This window comes from Pteronotus mesoamericanus, unplaced genomic scaffold, assembly GCF_021234165.1.
Source record: "Pteronotus mesoamericanus isolate MK-2021 breed Mesoamerican mustached bat unplaced genomic scaffold, CSHL_Meso_final scaffold_85, whole genome shotgun sequence".
Classification (NCBI taxonomy): domain Eukaryota; kingdom Metazoa; phylum Chordata; class Mammalia; order Chiroptera; family Mormoopidae; genus Pteronotus; species Pteronotus mesoamericanus.
The window spans coordinates 30,434,307-30,461,471 of record NW_026555329.1 but is presented as its reverse complement, the minus strand read 5'-3'; the positions used below and the strand labels follow the sequence as shown (position 1 = coordinate 30,461,471).

The 27,165-nt window shown below is 36.4% G+C and overlaps 1 protein-coding gene across 1 annotated transcript; it reads right to left on the bottom strand.

Annotated features, from left to right (window-relative positions):
• Positions 1 to 11,426: 11,426 nt before the first annotated feature.
• On the bottom strand, positions 11,427 to 12,155 carry LOC129062827 (chloride intracellular channel protein 1-like). Its single transcript, XM_054563860.1, has one exon. The coding sequence runs from the start codon at positions 12,150 to 12,152 to the stop codon at positions 11,427 to 11,429; it is 726 nt and encodes a 241-aa protein (XP_054419835.1). The 5' UTR covers positions 12,153 to 12,155.
• Positions 12,156 to 27,165: the final 15,010 nt, after the last annotated feature.

Genomic DNA, 27,165 nt, shown 5'->3' with positions numbered 1-27,165 from the left:
ATACCTTTTAGGAATATTTTTTTCGGATGTATCTCCTCGGGCAAGAGAAACAAAAGTAAACCTAAGTAAATGGGACTACATCCCATTTTCATTAAAATAAAAAGTTTTGCACAGCAAAAGAAACCATCAACAAAACAAAAAGAAAAGAAAACCCACTGAATGAAAGAATGTCTTCACCAATGATTCATCCCATAAGGGGTTAGTAACCCAAATTTATAAAGAACTTATACAACTCAATACCAGAAAGCCACAAATAATCCAATTAAAAAATGTTCAGAGAACCCCAATAGACATTTCTCCAAAGAGGACACAGACATATGAAAAGATGCTTCATGTCACTAATCATCAGAAATTCTAAGTAAAATCACAATGAAATATCACCACACACCTGTGATAAGCATTATCATCAATAAATCAACAAACAATAAGTGTTCGCAAGGATGGAGAGAAAAGGCAATCCTCATGCACTGTTGGTAGTAATGCAGACTGGTGTAGCCACTATGGAAAACAATATGAAGGTTCCTTAAAAAATTAAAAATGAAATTGCCTTATGACCCAGCAATTCCACTCTGAGTATATATCCAAAGAAACAAAAAACACAAATTCGAAAGAATATATGTACCCCTATGTTCACTATAACGTTATTTACTATAGCCAATGTAAAGAAGCAACCCAAGTGTGCATCAATAGATGAGCAGATAAAAAAATAGTGGTACATATGTACACAATGGAATATTACTCAGCCATAAAAAGAAATGAAATCTTACCATTTGCAACAGGGGGGATGGACCTAACAAGTATTAATGCTAAAGTGAATAAGTCAGACAGAGAAAGACAAATACTGTACATATGATTTCACTTACATGTGGAGTCTAAAAAACAAAATAAACTAACAAAAAAAAATAGAAATTGTCTCATAAATACAGATATCAGGCGGATGGTTGGTTGCCAGAGGGGAAGGGTTTGGGAGGCTGGGTAAAAAAGGTGAAGAGATTAAGACTACAAATTGGTAGTTACAAAATAGTCACAGGGTTGTAAAGTACAGCAAAAGGAATATAGTCTGTAATATTGTAATAACTATGTATGATGCCAGGCAGTTATTTGAAATACTGGGGGGACCGCTATGTAAATTATATGATTGTCAAACCGCTATGCTATACACCTGAAACTAATAATACAAAATAATGTTGAATGTAAGCTGTAATTGAAAAATAATAAGATACCATTTACAATAGAAAAAAGTAAATAAAAGTATTTTTAAAAAGTTTTCTGCTAATTCTGAGGCCTATAATTAAAGAAATATGCTAAGTTACTTTCTTGAATTCAGAAGTTGTCCACTCATATCCCATCTCCAGGGAGCCCATTAATAAGATCTTTAATATGTATGGTTCACTTGCAATGTGCTTGCACACAATATGGAGTTTTATTTCTTTCTCTGCAAATGAGGAAAATTATATCTATCCCACACATAATGTATGAAACAAACAAACAAAAAAACCTCTTAATAATCACAAGTGCAGATGTTACTGTTGGCACTGAAGGTCATTTCCAGGAGAGAAGATTTGTCAATTATATTAGAAAATCTTATTCTTCTTTGGGGAAATCTCCAAGTCCACATTTCAGTAAACAGTGCTCATTCCATCTTCTTAAAAAATCATTCATTAAGAAACATGTTAAACATTGTAGATTATGTTCTAATAGGAATTTATGTCTAAGAGAATGATATTATTTGCTTCTAAATATTCTTTGGCTTCATATAATTGATTCCATGTAAGATAGAGATTGATGTACAAATTGTTCTATAAATATTAATTATGTGTGTGTGTATATATATATATATATGCTTTGCTAAATTAAAATGCATGAGAACATTTAAGATTTCCAGATTTAAATGCTAACATATTTAGCCATGCCTGCAAGATTCTTTTTGTAACCCCTACTTCTGTTTTAAAAGATATGCATATTGACAGAAAGGTAGTTACTTTCAATCAAACTCCCTGATCGATCTTGCTCTCCCTAAGTAATACCTTAAACAATTTTATTACTTTGTCACATAAAAATGCGGAAATTTTCAGGCAAATTGTATAAGGCACATTGTTCAGTAAAGTTCACGAGATGGTACAAATGATAAAAACGTTTAATTAAATTACCCCAATAGCTATGTTAATGTAGATTAGAAAACAGTCAAGGCTCAACAGGAATTATGTTTACCTTAAAACATAGTATGTATTTATGGTTATGGTTGGGAATAATAAGTGGTAATTATTTACCTCTTTGTATTATAGCCCTGTAAGAGAAGGCAAATAACTAATTAGATAGTAACTAAAAATAACCTTTGTACAGAATTTTAAATCCATTGACCCAGTGTTGGCTACAAAATCTCCACCAGCACAAAAACATGAAATCAAAATGTAAATAAAGATCAAAGGCTTTGCACAGCTGGCAACGGTGGCCACTCAATTCACACCGGCCTCACTGAGCAGCCAGCAAAATCATGTTTAACAGCTATGCTGAGTGTCCGTATCACCCTGCAAACTGTGTAGGGTTGGAGATAAGGAATAAAAATGGAGAAGGGATTATAAAGAAGACAAGCTGAAATAGCAGCAAAATCCCCAGCAAAACCTTCCCCTATAGAGAAGATAAATAATGTGTTTTAAAATTTCTCATCCTTAATAAGCAGATTCATTTTGCAGACAATTATAAACTGCTTCTTGAAGTATTAAACACTTTGATTTTCAAACAAAACCATAGGACTTGAGCAAGTAACCATAAATAAGATTTGATAAAATGCATACCATCGATTTCTTCTTTAGATCAGTCAAGCAAATTTCAAGTTACTTGCTAGGAATCAAGAGTGAATTATGTCTTGCTTCTATGAGGCTGCTTTATGCAGTGTTCATTCAGAGAATCATTTCAAAGAACATAGTGATAAATATCAATTGAATTCTTCTAGAGTGTGATTATTACACACAGCAACAATTGGTGAATCTCGCAATTTGAGAAATAGGCCATTCCCTTCTTCTCTTTATAATGCCTTTTAAAGTCTCTCCACGATACATCTGGTGTTTGTTCTCCTAGACTGAAAATAACTAGTAGACCACCAGTAATTTAAATTGTACCCTGTTCCAAGGATATTTGACATGTGGTCCCTTTGGAAGAACTAATGCAAAAAACTGGCTCTAACCCTGGAAATAAGGTTACTATAGACCCACAGAAGGTTGTAATTAACTAATATCAAAAAAGTTAACCTACAAATTTCTCTCTCAAATACATACTAATCTCATTTGTAAACCATTTTATGCAGTTACAGAGCATGAAATAATAAGGGTTATAATGTTGAATTTTAAATTTGGTTTCTTTTCACTGAAAAGAAAAATAAGAAGGAAATGTCACATAAAGTTAATAGTTACCAGTCTACCAAAGAACACACACACAGTGAATTTATTTAATGCCTTAAGTTCATAGGTAGATGACACAGACAGAAGTTCCTTCTGAAGACTGTATCTCTTATTTTTAAACATACTTAAAAGAAATAAACAAAGCTCTGTACTTGAAGGTTTTCCTTCATCGTTCTCCATCACTGTGACTTCCTAATGTAATAGGGCAGGGGTGGGGCAGGGGTTGAGGGGAGAATAGACTCATTACAATATTAGAGCATGATGTGTTAGAAATTATGTAATTTTATCACTGCAATTCATGGATTAAGAAATTAAAACCCCGGTCAACGAAGCGACTTTCAGCAGTGTTCACAGTCAGTAACTGGCAAACAAGGACTAGAAATCTGTTTTCCTGATTCAAGTCCAGAACACTTTTTTACAACACCATAGTGTCTCTCATAAAATATTCTGTGTGTATCTCTGTAATTGATAAAATGTGGGCATTCATAACTAGAAGGGAAAATAGAGGCATATAACACTTGGTGACAAGTTTAAATACATTTTTGTATAAAAAAGATTCCATTTTAGAATTTTTCTTCTAGTGAAAGGGAACAGAGAGAGTGACTTTCTTATTAAAGAAATTAATCTATTTATTATCCATGCATAAGAGGATCAGTAGAAATCACTGTGATGTTTTCTTTTTTTACCTCTGTTACTTAAGAGAACAAGTTGCTGGACTACCCACCAAGCTAAAAGGCATAATAAGTAAAATTTGTAACTGATGGTATATTAATTTATGACAATAAAATAGATTCATCTATCAAACAATAGAGATAAATACATACTTATCCCCAGAATAAGTAATGTGTTGATCATTTTAGTCATTTGCATTTGCCCTCTAGCCCTGCCGTACCCGCTCTGCATGCAGTGACTTCGCTCTCTCCCATGCCTTCCAGTTCTCTTTTCCTCTTAGGTTAGTATCTAAGAAAACGTGAATCACTTATTTATTTCCTTTATATAAATAAATATTAGGAATTGAAACATAACTCATAACACCATTGAATCCTGAAACTGAAAATGCTGCTGCATGAAACTTATTCTTAAGTTTTTATAATATATTGAAAATAGATTGAACAACAACTTGGCATTAAAAATGTGAGTAATTCAGCTGAAGTGCAGAGCTTTAACATGGGGAAGAAAATGAGCATTTAAAGGATTTAAAACAGTATCACTAATAATGAATTTCATAATCCCCATAAACAAACTCAGCAGTATCTACACTTTCTGATCATGAAATTTTGACATACTGTTGGAAAGCTTTAACTCCTGGAGATTTGATTTTGAAAAGTATCAAAAATCAGGAAAGATGTAAAATATAGGAAAAACAGTATTCAGCATCTCCTCCATATATGACAAATTAATTTCCAAAATAGGTCTAGGCTACTTTTATTTTTTAGACAGAGTCACCTTAAAGGAAATATATTACATTTTATTTTGAGTTTCCTGCCAAGGTCTGGAGAGGCCTTCTAGAAGGTGAAGTGATAAAGTAGCTATGAAACCATAGAGATTATTGGTGTGACTCGTTTCTGCAATTTCTTGAACCACACTTTCCTCATCTGAAAAATATGGAAACTAATAAATGTCTTGCAGAGTTGTGTTGAGTTTCATAAATAAAATGCCTGTTGCAGAAGAGGAGTTTAATAAATGATAGCTAGTATTATTAATGTTATTGGAGGACACAGGCTCAGCAAAGCATGGGAGAAACTTCAGACAGGAGAAGAGAATAAAAAACACCACAATTTTGCTAGGTTTGGCTCTATTAAACATCATCTTGGCAAGAACAAATCATTTGTATAATGCAGCATTTTTTTTTATGCAGGTGCAAATGCATGATTTATGCACTTATAACTAAATCTGGCTTTACACATGGTTGACTATGTAAAATGGGGCTTTTTTTTTCCAGGGGATTTGTGATCATGGTATCTGTATATAAAAAATAAAGTGGAATTGTTAAGAACTCATAGCGGTCGGAATTTTGGAAATGACGATGTCAAGTAAAGCTTGAAATATTTGAAAAGAAATTTTTTTAAATGCTATTATACCCAAGCCCATGGTCACGGTTAATCTTTTAAAAAGTAATACTGGTATCAAATATACTGTAATCAACATCAATGTGAAAGAAATAGTATTCTTCAAGTGATTACATGAGTGGAAAGAAGTTTAAGACCGAAATCATAGGCAGTGTACTATCCCATAAAGGTCTATAGGGAGCGGGGCATTAAACACATGGTAAAATTTCAGTTACTTGCTTCCTGTGGGACCATAGGTAAAACACTGGGCTTCAGCTTTATTAACAATAATCTAAGTCAGCGTGTCACTGTTTTTTCATTATTTTATTTATATTTATATTTAATTTTTATTAAGACATGAAATCCTTCATACAATAGCTTACCCATATTCCTGTATTGAAGACAGATGAACAAGCGTTTTCTCTGATTGAAGCAGAGATATCGCCCTAGCGTTCTTTAGCTCTTAGACTGGCCTACATTCCTTTGTTCCAAACATCTTAGAGCATTATGGGGCCCAACTTGAAGAAAATCTTTTTGGTGGTTTCTTGAAGGTAAACATGTTTGGTCTAATGATTCGTTTAGAACAAGTGCTACATTTTCTTAAAAGGAACTTGTTGTTTATTCAAAAAAGAATCATTGCCCTCTCCTACTTATTTATAAAAATAACATTTTCACATGAATTATCTACAGTTCTCCAGAAAAGACAGGATGATATAAAGTAAATAACAGTGGGTTTGGAACAACAAAATTTGGTGTGGTTCCATTTGCTTCTTTACAACCTAGGTGGCCTTGGGCAAGTGCAACTTATCTGAGCCTCAAGGTTCTTAAATATCTAATGGATACCAGTATCTCTACTTACTTCAAAGGATTGTTGTGAGATTTCAATAAGATAAATATATAAAAGTGGTTTTTTGTTTTTTGTTTTTTTAGTTAAGTGTGTGTCTATTTTTAATTGAATTTATTGGGGTAAAATCGGTTCACAAAACCATACAGGTTTAGTGTACAACTCAATAAATCATCATCTGCACACTGAATCGTGTGTCCATCACCCCAAGCAAAGTCTCCTTCTGTCCCCATTTCCCCACTGCTTTTACCAGCTCCACCTGGCCCCCACCCCATTTTTCTTCGGGCTCTCATCACACTGTTGTTTGTGTCTATGTGATATGTACATATGCTTTTATTTTTTTTTGGTCCAATCCTTCACTTTCTTTCATCCACTGTCCCCTTCCCCCTGCCCTCTGCCTGCTGCAAGTCTGTTCCATTTATCCATGCCTCTGGTTTGGTTTTGTTCGTCAGTTCGTTTTGTTCATTAAAGGATGATGATTAGGTCCCACATCTAAGTGCGGTCATATGGTAATTGTCTTTCTATGACTGGCTTATTTCACTTAACATAGTAATCTCCAGATCCACCCATGCTGTCTTAAAAGTTAAGTTTCTTCTTTATTACAGCCATGTAGTATTCCACTGTGTAAATGTATCACAGCTTTTTTATCTGTTGATGTACTGATGGGAACTTGGGCTGTTTCCAAATCTTGGCTATTGTAAGTAACTTAGCAATGAACATAGGAGTATATTATTTTGAATTACTGTTTCATGACTCTTGGGGAATGTTCCAAGAATTGGGGTTTCTGGGTCAAAAGGCAGTTCCATTTTAATTTTTTTGAGGAAACTCCATACTGTTTTCCACAGTAGCTGAACTCCCACCAATAGTGCACAAGGGCTCTCTTTTCTCCACATCCTTGTCAGCAGTTGTCATTCTGGCAGGTGTGAAGTGATGTCTTATTGTTATTTTAATTTGCATCTGTCTGATGATTAGTGATGCTGAACATTTTTTCATATGTCTATTGTCCATATGTCTATTGTCCTCTTCAGGGGAGTGTCTATTGAGGTCTTGTACATTTTTTAATTGGATTGTCTTTCTGATGTTGAGTTGTATAAGTTCTTTATATATTTTGGAAATTAATATCTTATCAGATATATCATTGATAAATATGTTCTCCCAAACAGTAGGTTCTCTATTCATTATGTTGATGGTTTCTTATGCTGTACAAAAACTTCTTAGTTTGTGCAAAAGCTTTTTCATAGTCCAATTTATTTTTATTTTCCATTGTTTCCCTTGCCTTTGGAGATATATCAGCAAAAATATTGCTACTAGATATATCTGAAATTTTACTCCCTAGGTTTTCCTCGAGGATTTTTATGGTTTTGTGACTTATATTTAAGTCTTTTATCCATTTTGAGTTTATTCCTCTGTGTGGTATAAGTTAGTGGTCTAGTTTCTTTCTTTCTTCCTTTTTTTTTTAATATCATGTCCAATTCTCTTAATGCTATTTATTGAAGAGACTGTCTTTACTCCATTGTATACTTTTGCCTCATTTGTTCAATATTAATTTACCACAAAAGCATGGGTTTATTTCTGTGCTCTTTGTTCTGTTCCATTGATCTATATGCCTGTTCTTATAACACTACAAGGCTGTTTTGATTACAATGGCCTTGTAGTATAGTTTGATATGAGGTATTATGATCCCTTCAACTTTGTTCTTCTTTCTCAAAATTGCTGAGATAATTTGGGATCTTTATTCATTCTATATAAATATTTTGGAATTTTTGTTCTAGATCTGTGAAATATGCCATTTGTATTTTAATTGCAATTGCATTGAATCTATAGATTGGTTTGGGTGGTATGAACAATTTAATAATATTAATTCTTCCAGTCCATGAACATGGTGTGTGCTTCCACTTATTTGTATCTTCCTCAGTTTATTTTTTCAATGTCCTAAAATTTTCCAAGTGCAGGTCTTTAACCACCTTGGTTAAATTTATTCTTAGATGCCTTATTATTTTGTTGTTGTTGCAATTGTAAGTGGGAATTTTTTTTTAATTCCTTTTTCTGATAGTTCATTATTGGTATATAAAAATGCCACTGATTCCTGAATATTAATTGTGTATTCTGCCACATTACCGAGTTCATCGATCATTTCTAGTATTTTTTTAGGAGGAGTCTTTAAAGTTTTTTATATACAATATCATGTCATCTGCAAATAATGACAACTTTACTTCCTCCTTTCAAATTCAGATGCCTTTTATTTCGTCTTCTTGTTTGATTCCTGTGGCTAGGACATCCAGCACTTTGTTGAATAAAAATGGTGAAAAATCAACATCCTTGTTTTGTTCTTGGGCTTAAGGGAAATGCTTTTGGTTTTTGCCCATTGAGTATGTTTGCTGTAAGTTTGTCATATATGGACTTTATTGTGTTGAGGTATAATCCTTCAATTCCACTTTGCTGAGTTTTTATCATAAATGGATGCTGGATTTAAAGAATGTTTTTTCTGCATCTATTGATATGGTCATGCGATTTTTATCTTTCATTTTGTTTATGTATCACATTTATTGATTTGCAAATATTGCACCAAACTTACATCTCCAAAATGAATCCCACTTGATTGTGGTGTATGTATGCTCTTCTAAATGGATTGCTGGATCTTGTTTTCTATTATTTTGTTCAAGATTTTTGCATCTAAATTCATCAGGGATAAGTAATATAATTTACTTTTTTTTACTACCTTTATCTGGTTTTGAAATTTGGATGATGCTGGCCTCATTAAAAAATAAAACAAAACCCTAGAAGTCTTCTCTCCTCTTGAATTTTTTGAAATAGTTTGAGAAGGGTATGTGCTAGATCTTTCATGAATGTTTGGTAAAAATTTGTCTGCAAAGCCATTGGGTCTAGGACTTTTGTTTTCTTACAGTTTTTGATTACTGTGTCAATATTGTTAGTTGCAATCAGTCTATTCAGGGTTTCTGATTCTTCGTATTCAGTTTTGGAAGATTGTATGTCTCTAGGAATTTGTATGTTTCACCCAGGTAGTACAACTTTTTGGCATATACTTGTTCATAGTATTTTCTTAAAATCCTTTGTATTTATATGCTGCAATTGCTACTTCCCTTTTTTCACTTCTGATTATTTATTTGGGTCCTCTCTCTCTCTCTTTTTTTTTCTTTGGTAAATCTGGTTAGGAGTTTATCATTCTTGTTTATCTTTTCAAAGAACCAGCTTTTGGTTTCATTAATATTTGTATTGACTTTTTGGTTTCTATGCCATTTATTTCCTCTCTCGTCGTTAGTATTTTTTTATTCTACTTATTCTGGGCTTTGTTTGTTGTATTTTTTTTATGTTCTTTTAGGTGAATGAATAGATTGTTTATTTGAGATATTTCTTGCTTCTTAAGGTAAGCCTGTAATGCTGTGAACTTCCCTCTCAGGACTGCTTTCCCTGTGTCTCTTATATTTTGGGTCGTTGTGTGTTCATTTTCATTTGTTTCCTGGTAATTTTTGTTACTTCCTTGATCTCATCGTTAAACCATTTATTGTTTAATAACATTCTATTTAGCCTCCATGTGTTTGAAGGTTTTTTCAGTTTTTTTAATTGTAGTTATATACCATTGTGATTTAACAGGACACTTGATATGATTTAAATCTTCTTGAATTTGATAAGTCTTATTTTGTGTCCTAACATGTGGTCTATCTTTGAGATTGTTTCATGCGCACTTGAGAAAAATATATATTCTGTTGCTTTGGGATGAAATGTTTTATGAATATCAATTAAATCCATCTATTCTAGTGTGTTATTTAAGGTCACTATTACTCTGTGGATTTTTTGACTGGAAAGTCTTATTCTTTGATGGCACTGGGGTGTTTAAATTTCCTACTATGACTGTATTGTTGTCGATCTCTTACTTAATGTTCACCAAGATTTTCTTTATCTATGTAGGTGCTCCTATGTTGGGTGCATATGTGTTTTACATGAGTTTACTCATCTTGCTGGATCAATCCCTTTTGTACTATGCAGTGACTTTCTTTGTCTCTTGTTATAGCCTTTGTTTTGAAGACTATTTGTTAGATATAAATATTGCTACTCCAGCTATTTTTTTAATATTCATTTGCATAGAATTTTTTTTTCCATTCCTTCACTTTCAGTCTGTGTCTATCTTTTGTTCTGATATGTCTCTCTTGTAGACAGCATGTATATGTGTCATGTTTTTGTATCTGTTCAGCTACTATATTCTTTTGATTGGAGCATTTAATCCACTTACATTTATGGTTATTATTGTTAGGTACTTATTTATTGCCTTTTTTTCCCTTTATGCCTATGTTCCACCCTCTCTCTCGATTTCTTTTCCTTAAAGCAGGCCCTTTGACATTTCTTGAAATATTGGTTTCGTGGTAATGAACTCCTTTAACCTTTTTTTTGGTCTAGGAATCATTTTATTTTGCTTTCAATTTTAAATGAGGGTCTTGCTGGATAGAGAGTCTTGGTTGCAGAACCTTGTTTTTCATCACTTAGAACATTTCATGCCAATTGCTTCTGGTCTTATGTGTATCTGTTGAGAAATCAGTTGATAACCTTAGGAGAATTACCTTGTAGGCAACTAACTGTTGCTCCTTCCCTGACATGATGACTCTCCTGTTGTCTTTGACCTTTGCTGATTTAACTGTGATTTGTCTTGGTATGGGCCCCTGTTTCATCATCTTAATTGGGACTCTTTGTACTTCCTGAATTTGTGTGACTTTTTCCATTACAAGGTTAGGGAAGGTTTCAGCCATTATTTCTTCAAACAGGTTCTCTATCTCTTGCTCACTCTCTTCTTCTGCTACCCATATAAGTCAGATTTTGTTACACTGGATATTGTCCCAAAGATCCCTTAGACTTTTTTCATTTAAAAAAAAGTCTCTTTTTTTTTTCATTCTGTGTTTTATTACTGAAATACATTGTTCTATCCATCCCACCCACAATAAAAATCTCACCCAGATCCCCCATTCCTTCCCCTCATCCCCCAGGCAGTCCTGCTCTATAATTCACTTCTCACTGGATATTTTGGAGTGTGTCCACTGGATAGCCACTGGAGTGTGTCCACTGGAAACCACTTGGGGGTCTTCGTGGAGAAAAATGGAGGGGGCGTGATGGAGCCCCAGGATAAGCTTATTTGAGAGCCTTGGCCACTTGCTCGTAGGCCAGCTCGATTTCTTCATCGTCCGGACAGGTGGAAGCAAACTCTTCCCTCGCATAGGCATTGCGTAAATACCGATGCACCCCCTGGAATACCTCAGGGATGGAGAATCCACGGTACTTCTTACATACCATCTGTATTATGTGCAGCTTTGGCAACAGGTTGCAGTCAGCAAGAGTGAGCTCCTTTCCATTCAAAAACTTCCTCTGAAAGATGCCCTCATCTTCAGCACTGGTCTCATCCACTTCTTCTGGGAGGGGGGATGTCAAGTAATTGTCTAAAACTTTCAGAGCTTTCAAGAGCCCCTTCTCCAGATTATCATTGAGTGCTGGGTTTGAATTCTTGATATAGGCAGAAAATTTGGCAAATATGTCCAGGCCAGCTGTGTTTGATTCAAGGTTCAGAGCTGCCAGCTTGGGATTCCTGGGAGGGCACAGCTCTGCCTCTAGAAATTCCTCGATCTTGGTGGTGTCTGTGTGCACTTTGGTGCCATAGAGCAGAAATGGGAGCTGCCCTTCTGGGCACAGCTTCTGCACCGTCTCGTCTGGCCTCTTGGTGTCAACAGTGGTGACCTTGAAAGTGACTCCCTTGAGCCAGAAGACCATGAATAGTGTCTGGGAGAAGGGGCAGTTCCCAATCTTGGCCCCATCACTGCCAGCCTTCACAAACAGTTTGACCTGTGGTTGTTCTTCAGCCATTGTTGCGACGACGGGGACCAGGAAGCTGCTGTCACTGGGGCTCTTTCTTTTTAATGCTCTGCTATGGGGCTTACTGTTGTCTTGTTCTCTGAATCTCTGACTAGATTCTCTGCTTCATCTAACCTGCTGTTGATTCCTTCTGGTGTATTCTTCATTTCAGATATTGTATTCTTTAGTGCTGACTGCTTCTTTTTCATAGTTTTCATGTCCTTTTTAATGCTTACTATTTCTTTGTTTACATTCTCACTGAAATCATCTATTCTTTCCTTAAGGTCTTTGATCATCTTTATTATCACTGTTTAAACTCTGAATCTGGTTTTTCTGTTGCTGCTACTTCATTTCATTATTTTCTGAGGATTTCTCTTTTTCTTCCATTTGGGGCATATTTCTTTGTATTCCCATGTTGTCTTTGTGTCTTAGGTAGAGCTTCTATGAATCCCAAACTTGTTTTTATGGCATTATGATGAAAGTGTCTGGTTGGACTCAGTGGTACAATATTCCAGATCATTTGAGCTTTGTGTTCCCAGAATGTTCCTTGTGGATTATGTATACCCTCTTGTTGTAGTTGAGTCTTAAATGCTATTGGCCCTTTTGTGCATGGAGCTAACCCTTCAGGCTGGCTGACTATAAGGGTAAACTTCAATCCCCATGTTTGAGATGCTGTGCAGGGGCTGTGCCCCTTGGCAGAGTTGTTCCTAGCAAGGTTTGGTGGCTGCCAGAATCCCCATTTTGGTGTGCCACTGTGCGGCTAGTTGTGTCGAGCTCTGGTGTGGTCTGAAGCCCACCATTGGTTTTGTTGGTTCTGGGTACACTTGGGCAAGGTTCAAGTACAGGTCAATGTCAGACATTGTGTGTAACCAGCCTTGGGCTACCTGTTTGGAGCAACTATGTTGTTCATTGTGGCTGCATCTACTGGACATGTGTGGAAAGGGCTGATCTGCATATAAGGGTTGGCTTAGAGCTAGGGACAGATCTGTAAAAGGACCTAGGCTCTGTGAGGTCCACCTCCACCTATCTGCTACTCTGCCTCCCTTTGAGGTTGCCTGACCTTCCTCCAGAGCCTTCCAAAGAAAGACTGTAGAGTGCGCCCAGGCTAGCCACAAATCATAAGGACTTTTACAAGTTATTAGCTTGGTGGGGTGGTTGGAGGGTCAACCAGGGTCAGGAGGACAGGGCTAGTGGGTCCTTTACTCGGGGATCATGCAGTCAGGTGCTCAATGAGGGGAAAGTGGCCCCTGCTCCAAAGCCAAACCACTCAGTCTTTGCCAGAGTCTCCCACTCTTGTTCTCCTTGGAGGAGCTCACTGCACATTCAGATTGGGTGTAGCCAGCCTTTCCCTCCGCAGGAACAAGCTCAGCTGCCCCAGGCTCAGGGGACAAAGAGTCCCCCACTTGGGGTGATGCCAGCCCAGTTCACAGGAGGGGGCTAAGTACTTCATCCTGGTCCCAGACAATAGTCTCCAAGGGTCTCCCACTTTGAATGTCCCAGCTCTGAGCCACTCTCCCTTCCCTCCATGGAACTGAGCCCAGTGGGGTGAGGTATCCCGGGTGTGGAAGGACTGGTCTAAACAGTCTCCCATTGGGAGTGGTGCCTGCAAGCCCTCAAGCCTGTAGGAGGGGCATGGACACTTCTTCCCCTTTCCTGCAGAGCTTGCAGGGGAGATAGGAGTGCCCCATCCCCACCCCAGCACACAGCCCAGAACCCACCCATATGGTCCCTGGATAAAATCTTCTATGGGAGACACGCTCTGAAAGTCACAGCTCTGCATGGCACTCTGGCCCCTCTGCACAGCTCAGCTCAGCTCAGCTCAGCTCAGCAGGATGGGGCTGGCCAAGTGATTCAGCAGGTGGGGGAAGGGGCACCATCTATACATTCAAGGAGGGAGAGATTGGCTCTTTCCAAAGCTACACAGTTTAGTCACTGTTCAAATCTTCATCAAGAGCCTCCCCCCAAAAAAGAGGGCTCCCAGAGTACTTGGTATGTGTGGCCAGCAGACCTCTTTGCAGGTCCTGCAGAAGGCAAAGTGGGCTCGCCAGCAGTCAGAGATCAGGCAGCACACTCCCCAGGCTGGTGCTATGGCATTAGAGGTGCTAGTTCCTGGGAAGGCGGTGTCTGGGTCTCCCAGGCACACAATCCTCGCTGATTTTCACTGCCAGATGCTATATGGGCTCTTCTTCCTGTCTCTGTTGCTCTGGGTTGGGGATCCCTGCATGGGGTTGAGACCCCTACACTCCTAGCTGGAGGGAGTTTTGCAGCCGCAATATCCCCTCGTCTGCTCAGCCACCCCCTGCACCTGTTAATAATTATTGAACAACAGGACCCGTATTTATTTTTACGGGGCCCCGCAAATTATATGGTTATTCCTGGACCTACGTCCACTCTTTCTTCTTAGGTCAGTTTTACCCTTCTTAATGTTTACCATGTTTTCTTACAATAACGTTGCTTCTGTGCAACTTTCTAGTCATCTTTGGTTGCCTACTCTTTTTTTAAAATGAGGCAATTGAAAATGCTCCTGGTATACCTATAAATGCAGACAGGGCTTTGCTCAAGCAAGGAGCCTTCCTCTTCCTGCGGGAACTTAAAGCATGTTCTTGGGACATTCATTTCTCCACAGAACAAATTTCTAATTAAATGTAATAGTGATACCAACACATTTAAAGTTAGGGTCACTCCAAAGTACAAATATATCAGACCCCACCTTGTATCTTCCCCAAGTATAGCAGAATAAATCCCTATAAAATATTTTCTCAGGAAAATCTACTTTCTATGCTCATCTTGATTCTTTTATCATTAAATATCTAACAAATGATTTGTTGCAAGCGTTAAGCAAAAGAAAAAAATTAAGATTGATTAAGAGGGAGAAATGCTGGTTTGAGTAGCTAAAGGAAAGCCACTTTGTAAGTGAGGTGGTTTGGGTGCAGAAAATATGGAGGGAATTTCAAGATCAGAGACTCAGTGTTTATTGCGGACATGAGAAAATGATAACGCCTGTGTGTCCCCCATGCAAGCGTATATGGATACTTCATCATTTTTAATCATAGAGAGGACCAAAGCCTGTAAGAGCATTGAGGGTATGTGAAGATGAATGAGGATTCTGATAAAAATTAGTAAAATCAAGTCTCAATTTAATCTACCTTACTCTCACCCATTTCATACTGAGTGTTAGTATTTTAAAATTTGAAAAGTACCCCTAAAATGCAGTCTTTCCAGTACTCAGAAATTCCTTTTTTAAAAGGTGCTCAAAATAATAAAAATTCACTACAACACCTCAATTGTGCAAAAAAAAACAATTCAAATTTGTCAGAAAGTAATATATGATTTTATATATTATATATGTCATATGTAATATATAGTATGTGTACTTTATCTTATATCATATTATAATATATTAATTATATATATTATATTGTTATGTTATTATATTATATATTATGGACATCATTGCATATGAAGACATTCCTGTTTATTTCTTGGCTTATTTCCTAGTACACATTTATGTACGTCAGTTTCCAAATTAAAAAACTAAATATTTTTAATTTTATACTAAAATAAAAATAAAAGGTCTTATCATACAACCGTTGTCACTTAAATGGTTTTATTGTAAAATGAACTGCCCAAATCATTTATTGACTTATGGGAAGTACATGTGTATGTGCAGGTATCTGTATGAGGTGGGACCAAGAAAAACTGGAATTATCTTCCGGAGGGCGTGACCCTTGTAATACAGGCTTCCCTGCTAGGTGAGTGTTCTAGGAACCCATCTGTCTCAGTGCACCAGCTGGTGTTGTTGTCAGAGGCTACGTTCAGGCCTCAGTGAATTTTTTGAAGACTCAGTGTGGTTGCCCATTTCATGATTGGATGATTTATGAGCACACCTGCCCACACTGCACTGAGTGTTCAGCAGTTTTTGACAAAAAATGGAATGACTCCAGGGCTCCACCCTCCCCATCCACCGGATCTCGCCCCGAGTGACTTATTTTTTTTTGTTTGTTTGTTTCTCCGGATAAAAAAAGTCCTCAAAGGGAAATGTTTCACCTATATGGAAAAGGTGAAACAAAAAATGTTAGAAGCACTAGAAGGCATCAAAATTGAGGAGTTCAAAAACTGTTTAGAGCAGTGGATAAAACATCTCAGTAGGTGTATTGCATCAAATGGAGAGTACTTTGAAGGTGACTGAAGTTTAAACATGTAAAAATAACTACACAATATTTTATAAATAAGTTCCAGGTTTTTTGAGTCCCCCCTCGTATATAATTTTTTTTCTCAGAGAAGGAGAGAAAGAAGATTTAGAGTGATTATCAAATTTTCCCATGTCTTGTAACCTCTATCAAGTTAAAACAAAATCACTCTTTTATATGAAACTAAGGATACAGAATAGTGACAAAAATTGGGGTAAAGTAGAAGGATATATTTCTTCAACGTTTCATTCTCTGTTTGACTCTAAATCTGAACCAGAAATATGTCATAGCTGTCCAAGAATCTGCCTGCTGTTTGTGAGTGAGGGTATTTTAAGAAATTACACCTCAAACAATTTTCATCTAGGGAATGGGGCTGGTGTAAAATTTAGGTATCAGTGACAAGACCTTTTTCTTTTATATTGGGGAATATACGAGTTTTTATATAATTATTGGCAATAGATTACCGATTATTTCATTTTATAAAATATACAAACAGTAAATATATAAATTAAATTAACCTATTTAGTTTCACCTATTTAGTTTCACCTATTTAGGTTAAACCTATTTAGTTTAGTTCAGATACAATTATCAAAATATACAGAGAAAGCAATTTTGAACTCTCTTGTGTTAAAAAAAATTTCTTTTTTCTAAAATACTCATCTTCATTTACAGCCTCATTTATTTTGCTTTATATTTGGTATAAACTTCGTACTAGAGATATTTGTAATAATATATTTAATATATTTTCAAAATATATTTGATCATACACTCAGTGTATTCAAGAAGGATCTCTGATTTTCATTTATTTTTATGAGAAGCAGCTGTATGAAGAGAATTCTGCATGTATTTTAAAACTTATTGAAGGTGTCCATAGGCATTAAGAACATGAGTCCTGAAGTCAGGTCTGAATCCTAATCCCAACACTGACAATCTGGATCTCTTTGGCAACTTATTAAGTACAGTTATTATGGTGTATCGTTTTCATAGAGAGATTATGAGGATGTACAAATGTAAAGCACTTAAACCAGTGCCTGGCAGCTAATAAACAATCACTAAATGTCAGATAAGATACTGCTACAGTTGTTGCCACTGCCACCTTTGTTGGGCATTGATCCACTTAGCTTGATGGCCTAGCAATCCCTTTCCCATATTTTATGAGAACACTGAGTTTCCATCTGGGAAATTGCCCCGCCCACTTTGTGTGGCCTTGGTGGGGCTGTCACTTCATATGCCTCTTTTTTCACTAGGGTAGCCAGTGAGACCCCTGGAGCTTTCTCACATCAGAGCCTTGCTCTCGCTGCCCTGCACAGCACTTGTATGGGCTTGCATGTCACCCAGGCTCAGCCACTCTCTTGCAGGCTTACAGATATGGAGGTATTTTTTTTTAATCTGATACACTTTTCCTGTTTAGGGATGACTCTTTATATCTCTCCTTCCCTGAAGTTGATACTCCCTCCTCCTTCTCCTTTCTCCTGCACTGTGGCCCAGGAAGGGGGTGGGGGATGGGGGTGGGTAGAGGTGTGGAAGAGAGAAAACTAAGATTCACATTTAAAGTATTTCATTTCCTCCTGGAAAAATTCTGTCTCTGGGTACAATGATATGTGGTCTCATCAGATCATTAAATTTCAGTCTTCTTTCAGTTTAATAGTACCTCTCCTCTCAGAATAGTTTGCTTAACGGTATTTATCTGGATCTGACAATGTCTACTAGCCATGGACACGGCAGGGATGGGTCGGGGGATATAATGATTGAGTGAGAAGGAAGGCACTTCCGGATCTCAGCCGGCTGTCACAGTTACAGAAGCTAGGGCAATGAAGAGCCGGCCTAACTCATTAGAGTGATCGTGCCTGGAAGAAAATATCAAATTCTTTCTTCCACTGAGACACAGGTCACCGTGTTACAGTAATAGACACAGGGACAGCAGGAAAGTAGGACTCATTGAAGTGCTATTGCCCTCTGGCTGTTTCAGGTACTAAGACACCAAAAGCCTGGTTACTCTTGGGTCCAAGCCTGGTGTTTCAACCTTTCCTTTGGTTCGGGGGAACCCTCAATATCTTTTCAATTAATGTCCTCAAGTTCCCCAAATGTGGTTTCTGCTGCTTGGAACCGAACACTAACAATCAAGGCTGTATAATGTCACTTATGAGATAAACTTCTGCAAATTAGTGCTAAGAGAAAATTTGTTTCCCAATATTGTGTTGTGTTTCCCAGGAAATAATTTATTCATTTTTTTTCTTTTTTCTTTTTTTAGCTGCTAGGAAGTTTAGGAGTAGAAAGAGCTCATAATTCTAGTTGCTATCTTCAAGCTAAAATTTTGGGGAAAAATAATGATGTTCTCTTTTTTTCTATCACTGCATCTTTACATTATTTTAATTTTTTACCTAATTTTAATTTTTACCTACATATTTGCCTTTATCATAAGTTGTTTCTCTTATGCTTAAATAGATGAATAAATAAATAACAAAACTCTAAAAGCAAATCAAATATAGAGATGGTACAATTTTATTTCAGATTATTAAAGCATTGCCTCATTTTCGTATATCCTGCTGTTCTACACATAACCCAGAATAATCATCTGTGAAGACATTTTTTATTCAATGGAATAAATTAGTCTATAAGTTTCTTTTATCAGATTTCTCTTAAACCTGATATTTGCATATATGTACAGGTACACGAAACTTTAGTGTCAGTAAGTCAGATTACCATGAACATTTGCCCAATTCTTTTTCCCTGCTGATATTTAATGTCATTGGATCCTTTTCTTTATATTTAAACTCTTCAGTGACACTCACTAATGATTAATGACCCACTGGCTCGTGCTGCCTTATAACATGAAAGTCACCGAAATGCCTTTCCCCTGGGGAGCAATTATTCTATGGAACAATATCCCCTATCTGGTGCATTGAAGTCCCAAAAGCTGGCTGTTAAACTTGCAGTTGTAATTCGTGAAAAAGTCCAGAAAGCCAAGTTTTGAACTGCTGGAGATTTTATGCAGTTTCATTTTACTAGAAGAACTTGTTTCTTTTCTGCCTTTGCTTGAAAAGATTTTTAATAAGTGGCAGAAATGGGGGAAAAAACCTTGAATGCGATGTATTTCTATTTAAGTCTAGGGATATCTGACATTAAAAAAACACACAAACAGAAATCCAGGCACGTGTATGTATTCATATGCTCATCTATTCTGATATTTCAATTTGGAAAAGATAATTAAAAAGAGGATGAAGCTCAAGCATAAGACTTACATTTTGAAATAGCATAGCATTTCAGTATATAATTCTGCATATAAATCTCTGGTCCTCAAAGTAAAAGGTGTTTTTGAATCTGATATTTTCCTTGTCAGGAGAATATTCAGAAGATTGGGCTCAGGATGGGCTCAAGTACATGAAAAAGCCAAATTTATTAAACCTATAAAATGTAAGAAAATCATGAACCTCTTTGAGATATTTGATACTAAAGGATAACTTGTCAGCTTTTACTATCTGCTTATAAAAATATTAATAATGCATTTTTAATGAATCAGTAAGTCAATTAGTAAAATATCCCTTTTATGTGCCTTCAACTGTTTTGACGCTACGAAAGGTACGAGTGATATTAGATCTACACAGTAAGTATTTCCAGTCTTTTCAGTAAGATAAGTATATTATATTCATTAAAGCACAATAAAAGACCAGAGCATGTGATACTGATGAAAATCATATGAATTCAGGAAATAGAGAAATCATTAAAAACTCCCTTAATCATTGAAGAGGGGGGCATTGATTTTGAGCTGAGCCTTTCAGCATGGCTACAGTTTGAATACAAAGAAGAGATGTAGGAAGGATGGAAGAGAAAATTATTCAAAATGAAGTTTTCGAGCAGCGAAATGAGGCGACTTGTGGTCTCCCTCTAATTGAGAGTAAATGTTAGACTATTGGAGAAAAAAGTCTTAAGATTAGAAAGACTGAGAATCTCAGAAGTGTTTTGACTAGCTGGTGGCTGTGCATATCGATGAGCCACTGATCTGAGGCCAGAGCAGTAGATGATGGAGTGTAGGCAAGGGAGCCATCTGAAGGCTCTTTCTGTAATTTAAGTTTGAGGTGATGAAAGCCCTGAGTAGTGAGGTAGCTGTGGGAATCACACAGGGGAGGCGAAGATGAAGGAATGATAACTCTTGGGGACAGACCACAATTAGACGATGAAGGAGCAGAATGAGTAAGTGATGGCTTCAAATTTCGAGTCCTTTCAGATGACTAAAGAATAATAGTATCTGTGAGAGACATGATGCAGTTAGGACTTGACAGATTGAATGTAGTGGCAAGAAAGTTCAGTTGCAGAGCCTTATAAGTGGTTGGAAATATGAGTTAGGAGAATTGCTGCAAGATCAAATATATACATGTGTACTCATGTATATGTCTCCTGAGATGTGTTTCTATGACACTATGACACTTGGATGAGTGCCATAGAAATTAACACACAGGAAACTGAGAAAATTAAACTGATTTCAATTTTAATATAAGTAAAAATAAAGTGTCATATTAAGAAAGCTCATTTATTCAAACTTACTATCTAGACACCCCAGATAACTGCCTCAGCCACTTGGTGCATTGGTTTCTTTATCTGGAAGCTGGAGGTAATAACCTTGGCCTTTCCCAACTCAAAAGAAAATATCTAAATCTTTCCATGTTAGTTATGCTTTATACTTACTACATAGTACCTGATTAGTCAGTTATTCAATAAGTAAAAAAATATTTTTTGTGTTTGAATTTTGTATTATCTCTTAGTTGATATAAGATATTCATGTAACATATAAAAATTTTATGGCAATTTCTGACTAATGTATACATCTACATCTGTTATTTATTGATAGCTACCTCCACTAACCAGCTATGGCACTTACCCCAGATTATCATAGAGGGTTTCACTTACATTATCCAACTCATGGGTAACATGATCCAACTGATGTCTAACAAACCTACTGCAGCTCCCACCACCTGCCCAGCATTCTGCTTCTCCCATGTAGAGACCTGTGGGGAGCAGAAGAACACCACTGCATTGATAGCTGTGAAAGCAGGAGAAAGGACTGAAAAGAGTATGCTCTGTGTCCCAGGTACCACCAGGCTGTTAGCAACCATAGTCTTCCACAGTTCTCCTGCTGCACTTGGAGGAAGTGGGATGGAAGGAGGAGAAGGAAGAGGCAAACAGTAAAACTGAGAAAGAGAGTAAATCATGGGGAAAGGAGAGGACAAGGTTAAGTCCTTTTCAGTCCTCAAGAAATGTTCTAGCAGCCTCTTTGCCACCTTATGCTCCACTCCTACTTTTCAGCCCCTAATCTGTGATACCTGAATTCTTCTGTGTCTCCTCTGTCTTCTATTGGAAATTCTCTGATTGTCATTATCTTCAGCTTCAAAATTTGGAAAGCAGTGCCATTAGTGTATTGTTGGAGACAGTCTTGTTAATCATCATCTCTCAACATCTAGACAGACCCAAAAGATGGAACGATGAGAAATGAGTGTTCTGCCCTTTGCACTATTGTGCAATCACAACAGTGACCTTCTTAACCTCAAAGGTCACTACTGTAAAATAAATAGATGTCACTAAAATATGAAGATTCTATTGTTCTTTTTCTCCTCTTTCATTATATATGGTGCATTTTCAAAGATTTTTTTTGGTACTTAAGCCTTGGGAATTTTATTTTACATTGTTCTGTTTATAATGTGATTGTTATATATTTTTAATCTCTAGGCTTGATTCAGTCGTTAGTATTTCCTAATTTCTTGATTTTTTAAAAAATTAAATATTTTAGACCAACTCTACTATTCTGTATGAAAGAAAACACTGAACAAAAATTAAAATATATATATGTATATTCTTGTCCCAGTTCTGCCTCGGTGGCCTTGGGCAATTCACATTGATGTCAGTCTTCTTAATTTTTGCGATCTCTGAAATTCCATTCTCTCAATGTAAACTTGGGATAATACTATTTCTCTTACTGGGCTCTTGTGACCTTTAAACTAGGCAATGTGCTTAGAGCATTTGGTAAGTACTATTACTAGATGATAGCTTTAAAATTCCATCTTCTATTACCTTTTAATGAGAGAATCATAAATGTTTTGCAATATGGGATGACTTCACTAGTAGATTCAATAATGAAATTAAGAAATCAAGCCATTCTGGGAATAAAACACTATGGAATTTAGTATCCCTTGATGTTATAAAGATTTAATTTTTTTCAAACAGAAAAAAATTGTATTTTAAGGCAAGATTATTTTAAAATAGAGTTATCAGATGTCTTGAATCTCAAACAAATTTATAGACAGCTCCATGTTCTTGGAAGATAAAGCAGTAAAACTGATGCTGGGCCTGACCACTCTATCAGCTTACCACAGGCAGAACCTTTCCTTTCCCAGTTACCACCTGATGTATATTTAAGTAGCATTTCAGCTCCATCATCAATGAAGATGCAGGGGGAAACGCCTAGGTGCCTGCTTTTGTGGGTACAATAGAAATAACTAGATGGTTATAATACTGTTGCAAATCAAGTTGTAAATAGAATTTTTAACATAGCTTCAATTTTGATGATGATTAGAATCATAAAGATTAAGATTATTAATTATAACAAAAATAATTCAACACCAGAAATAGTTTTAAAGATTTACAACTTGCATGTTATAAACATATCTCTTTTCTTTGACAATATAATAATGCATTTGGGCACTAAGTACATTTTATACATAGAGGAATTGTAAACTGCATCTGTTCTCAATTGAAATTTAAATAAATATTTTAATATGGAGTGATACATATGCATATTTTCCATTTTAAGAAATTCTGCCCCAGTTTTGCTAAACCTATGAACTTTTTAGTGACATTTCCATGTTTGATCAATAAGATGTATAAGTGGATGTTTCTTAATCTGAAAATTAGTAATATTTTTTCCCTATTCATTCACATTCTAAGAAAAATAATCATGCTTTGTGTTGTGATTTCTATCATTAAGATATTGTACAAATTGTTTGCAATCATCCTACCATATTCTCTGGCACCAACAAACTTGAAGGGAAAAAATTAATTTCCTTTATTCTTGTATTTGACACACAGAATTCGTTTTATATAGTATTTATTAATTTCAGAGGCTTGGTCTTTACTGTGTTTGGAGATAAAGAATATAAGCACTGGAGTTGGCCAGTATTAGGCAAACACCAGCTCAGCTTCCAGGGCAAGTCATATCATTTCCCTTTACCTTACCTGTGAGATAGGCCTAATGACACCTTTCTCAATGATTGTTAGCAGCAATAACTGAGGCAGCCCATGAGGAGACTGAACACATGGCCTAGTGAAACTGTTAGGCACCCCTCCCAAGCTTGGCTTTGGCCTAGGAACAAGGAGGAGGTTAAGGGCATGAACATGTATGCAACACACACACACACACACACACACACACACACACACACACAACCCCCACCCCCACCCCCAATCCTTCTTAGGGCTGAAAGATGAAAAAGCACTGTTTTGAAAAGCTTGTCTTTTCTTCGAATGAAATCACAGTTTACAAATACAAACTGGGTGCACATCAGTGTAAAAGCATAGAGTTAGGTTAGGGTTCACTCATGGCCTCCTGTGCCTTGCTCTAGCCGTCAAGCCTGAAGCTGCCAACCCTAGAGACGGTGAAGCAGGGACCAGGTTTACTCGGTACACTTCACTGCACAGTGGGGAGGAGGCATCATCTCACTTTCCTATCAGCTGGTTTATAGCAACCTCCACTCAGTTTTCACTTAGAAGAGCATAAATCCAAGGGAAAAATTGTTCTGCTTGGGACATTTCTCAAATATATTAAACTGAACTTTAGAGCACGTTTTAAAGGGAAAAGACATTTTAGAAGCCCAGCTAGCTATACTGCTTTGGGATTATTGGCAGTCTGCTGATAGGCACCTTATATGCTCACGAAAGAGTCCTTCTTAGACTTTCAAAAAACAGATTCTTCTACAGGAATGGGACAATGTAGGACTGAGACCTGACCCTTCAGAAAGTAAGCACTGGGTGGGGTAAGTTCAGCTTCATTTGTGGTCAAACCAGAAATAACGAAGTTAATTTAGGGAACTTAGCAAGGGTTTATGACAAAAATATATTCACAATGGTATAATCTTTACATTTTGATTCTTTCTGGAGTTTGTTTTGCCATGCTTAAAAGAGTCTGGTTTTAATTAAACACCAAACAATGGCCTTTTTCAAATAAAAAGTGAAGCAAGTGATACTGTCCTCAATATAAAGCTAGTCTCCTGGGGATTAAGGAGCGAAGATAAACCATGAGACTTGCCTACAGTGGTCAGTGTAACACTCCAGATTTACCCCACCAGTCTATACAATCATGTGGCCCATCCAAAGCCTTGTGCTGACAGCGCAAGGATTGCTTGCTGATGCAGCAGGATTATTTTTAAGTATTATTTAATGGTCTTGAGTCCTTTGTTGAACAAGAAAAGCAAGTGAAAGAAAGAATTCCTCTTTTTCTCCTAAGTAAGGCAATTCATATCTGGAGGCTCTCACCAGATCACCAAGACCTGATGCAGCAAAGCTAAGCCTGTAGAACAGAGTTCCACTACTCGGCTGATGACTCTGTCACCACACAAAAACTACTTTTAGGGTCAAAGAGAAGACAGCAAATCCTGTAATATTCATCCAAGGGCCTTCCTTTCTGAAATTCCCTTGCAATATTTTGTGACAGAAACAGTCACAAATGTAGTACAGTACTCATAATGCATGGGTCAGCCCTGTAAACTAATAATTGGTGACTCCAACCACTGAAAGCACAATGTGTGTCTATGAACACAGGGCGTCGAGTCGCTGGGACCAGCACCCTTGATCTTTGAAAAGGGGGCCGCTGTGGTGTGACTGAGTCTGTCAGGTATGTTCCTTACTAAAGGGCATCACAGTTTGACAGTCCTCTAAGGGACTTATCTGATATTCACAATTGGGAAGTGTATAAACTTTATTTGATCAACACACCAGAAGCGGTTTATAGCAAATATATTTACCCAGCTCACAATACACTCTGAATAAGCCAGAATGACAATTATACATTTACAACAAGTAGTACAGTTAAATACAGTTGAACTGGACACTAAAAACACTGCCCAGGAGAGTGGCATGGGGAACCAAACCATAATTCAAAGTGATAAGCACAAAATCAGAACAGAGAGTATCACCTATCTGAATGCACATCTGGATTAGTTAGGGAGCATGCTAAACATGTAAATTATCTAGCTATTCTCTGGAGATTCAGGTGGGGCATGGAAATTGCATTTTAAAAGCACCTCAGACAACTCTGCTGACACCAGTTTGTATTTGGGAATGACAAGGAGATCATCCAATGTGTACTGGAATTGCTTTAGGAAAATCAAACGTATTTACCTCCACATAAAACAGGTAGCAGCCTCCTGACTAAACAGTTCATATCTTAATCTCCTCTCCACTGGACAAGGCTAAATGAAAACTACCAGTGAAGTTCCTTCTCAAAACATCTATGACAGAGCAACTGCTTTTTTAACCAACAGCTTCTGTATTTACATACACTGTTACTTTCATTTGATTTTGTTGTAACCTGGTATCTATTTTGTTTCCTCAAAGATTTCTCAGATAATAGTCATATTTATGTAGTACTTATTTATTATGTATTGGATTTTCCAAAATGTCTGTTTAATTTTTTCCATAAAATAAAAGATACATTTTTCATTTTCACCAATAACTTTATTGATTTGGGTGTTTTGAGTATGTCGAGTATCTCCTGCTATTGGCTTCTAATAGTGGGTGGAGGCCAAGGGTGTTGCTAAACTTCTCCCAATGCATAAGACAGCCCCACAGCAAAGAATTATTTGGCCAAAATATACCAAGAAACTTCATATAGCTCTTTTGACATGTTTGATCAGTCACAGCACCTTCTCCATTCATTGCACAAATCTTTTTTTGTGTTTCAGTTGTGTTTTTACCTTTCTTGAAATAATAGAGCAAAAAAACCGAAAAATGTTGCATATTCTCTTCTATCTTCAATATTTAAATGGCTACACAAAAATTCACCAGTTTTGATCAAGTTTTTTTAAAATGCATACTGATATGACAGCTGTCACAATGCAATCTAACAAAATTGTTTCAAATAAAATTAAAGATAACTAAGCACTACTACAGCCATCATACAGAAAAAACTAAACAAACTTTTTGGTCAACCCAATACACGATCTAATGCAGTGTAGTTTACATATATTTTCTCATTTAGTCTTCACAATTACCCTGGCCATTTTTTCCTGTTTTACCAATAAAAGAAATAAATCTCAGAAAGTTGAATAATTTGCCCAATATAAAACTAGTTTAAAAAATGGTGAAACTGATAATCACATATATTTTTTGTTATTTAAATCTTAATGCCATAGCCATGGGACATATTACCTTGTACATTGGTTTCATACTTCAATGCAAAAAGTACACTGTTAATTCCAAACACATGTGTAAGTCTCTTACTGCTTCTCTTTCTTTCCATGTATAGCCTTCCTAGAGACTTGAGTTACCTGATGGCTTAACAATGTATTTTTACTGGCCCAAACTAAGGGGTAAGGAATTTTATTTATTTAGTCCATTTCCTCACTCTACTCATAGGTTCAATGAGAGAATATTGTAGCTATATTAACAAATTTTCTTTAATTTTAATAGCTATTGGAAAATATCTGATATTAAAGAGAGCCTTTAAATAATTTGTTCTTAAATGGAGATGAAATGATAACACATGATAACTTTTATTAGGAAAATATACACATGTGATGGAATAGAATATGACTAATAAATACTGAAGAAAATGTGTTCTTAATTTACCA

Excerpts from the sequence above, each read along its gene's own strand:
- LOC129062827 (XM_054563860.1), bottom strand. The coding sequence starts at position 12,152 with ATGGCTGAAGAACAACCACAGGTCAAACTGTTTGTGAAGGCTGGCAGT.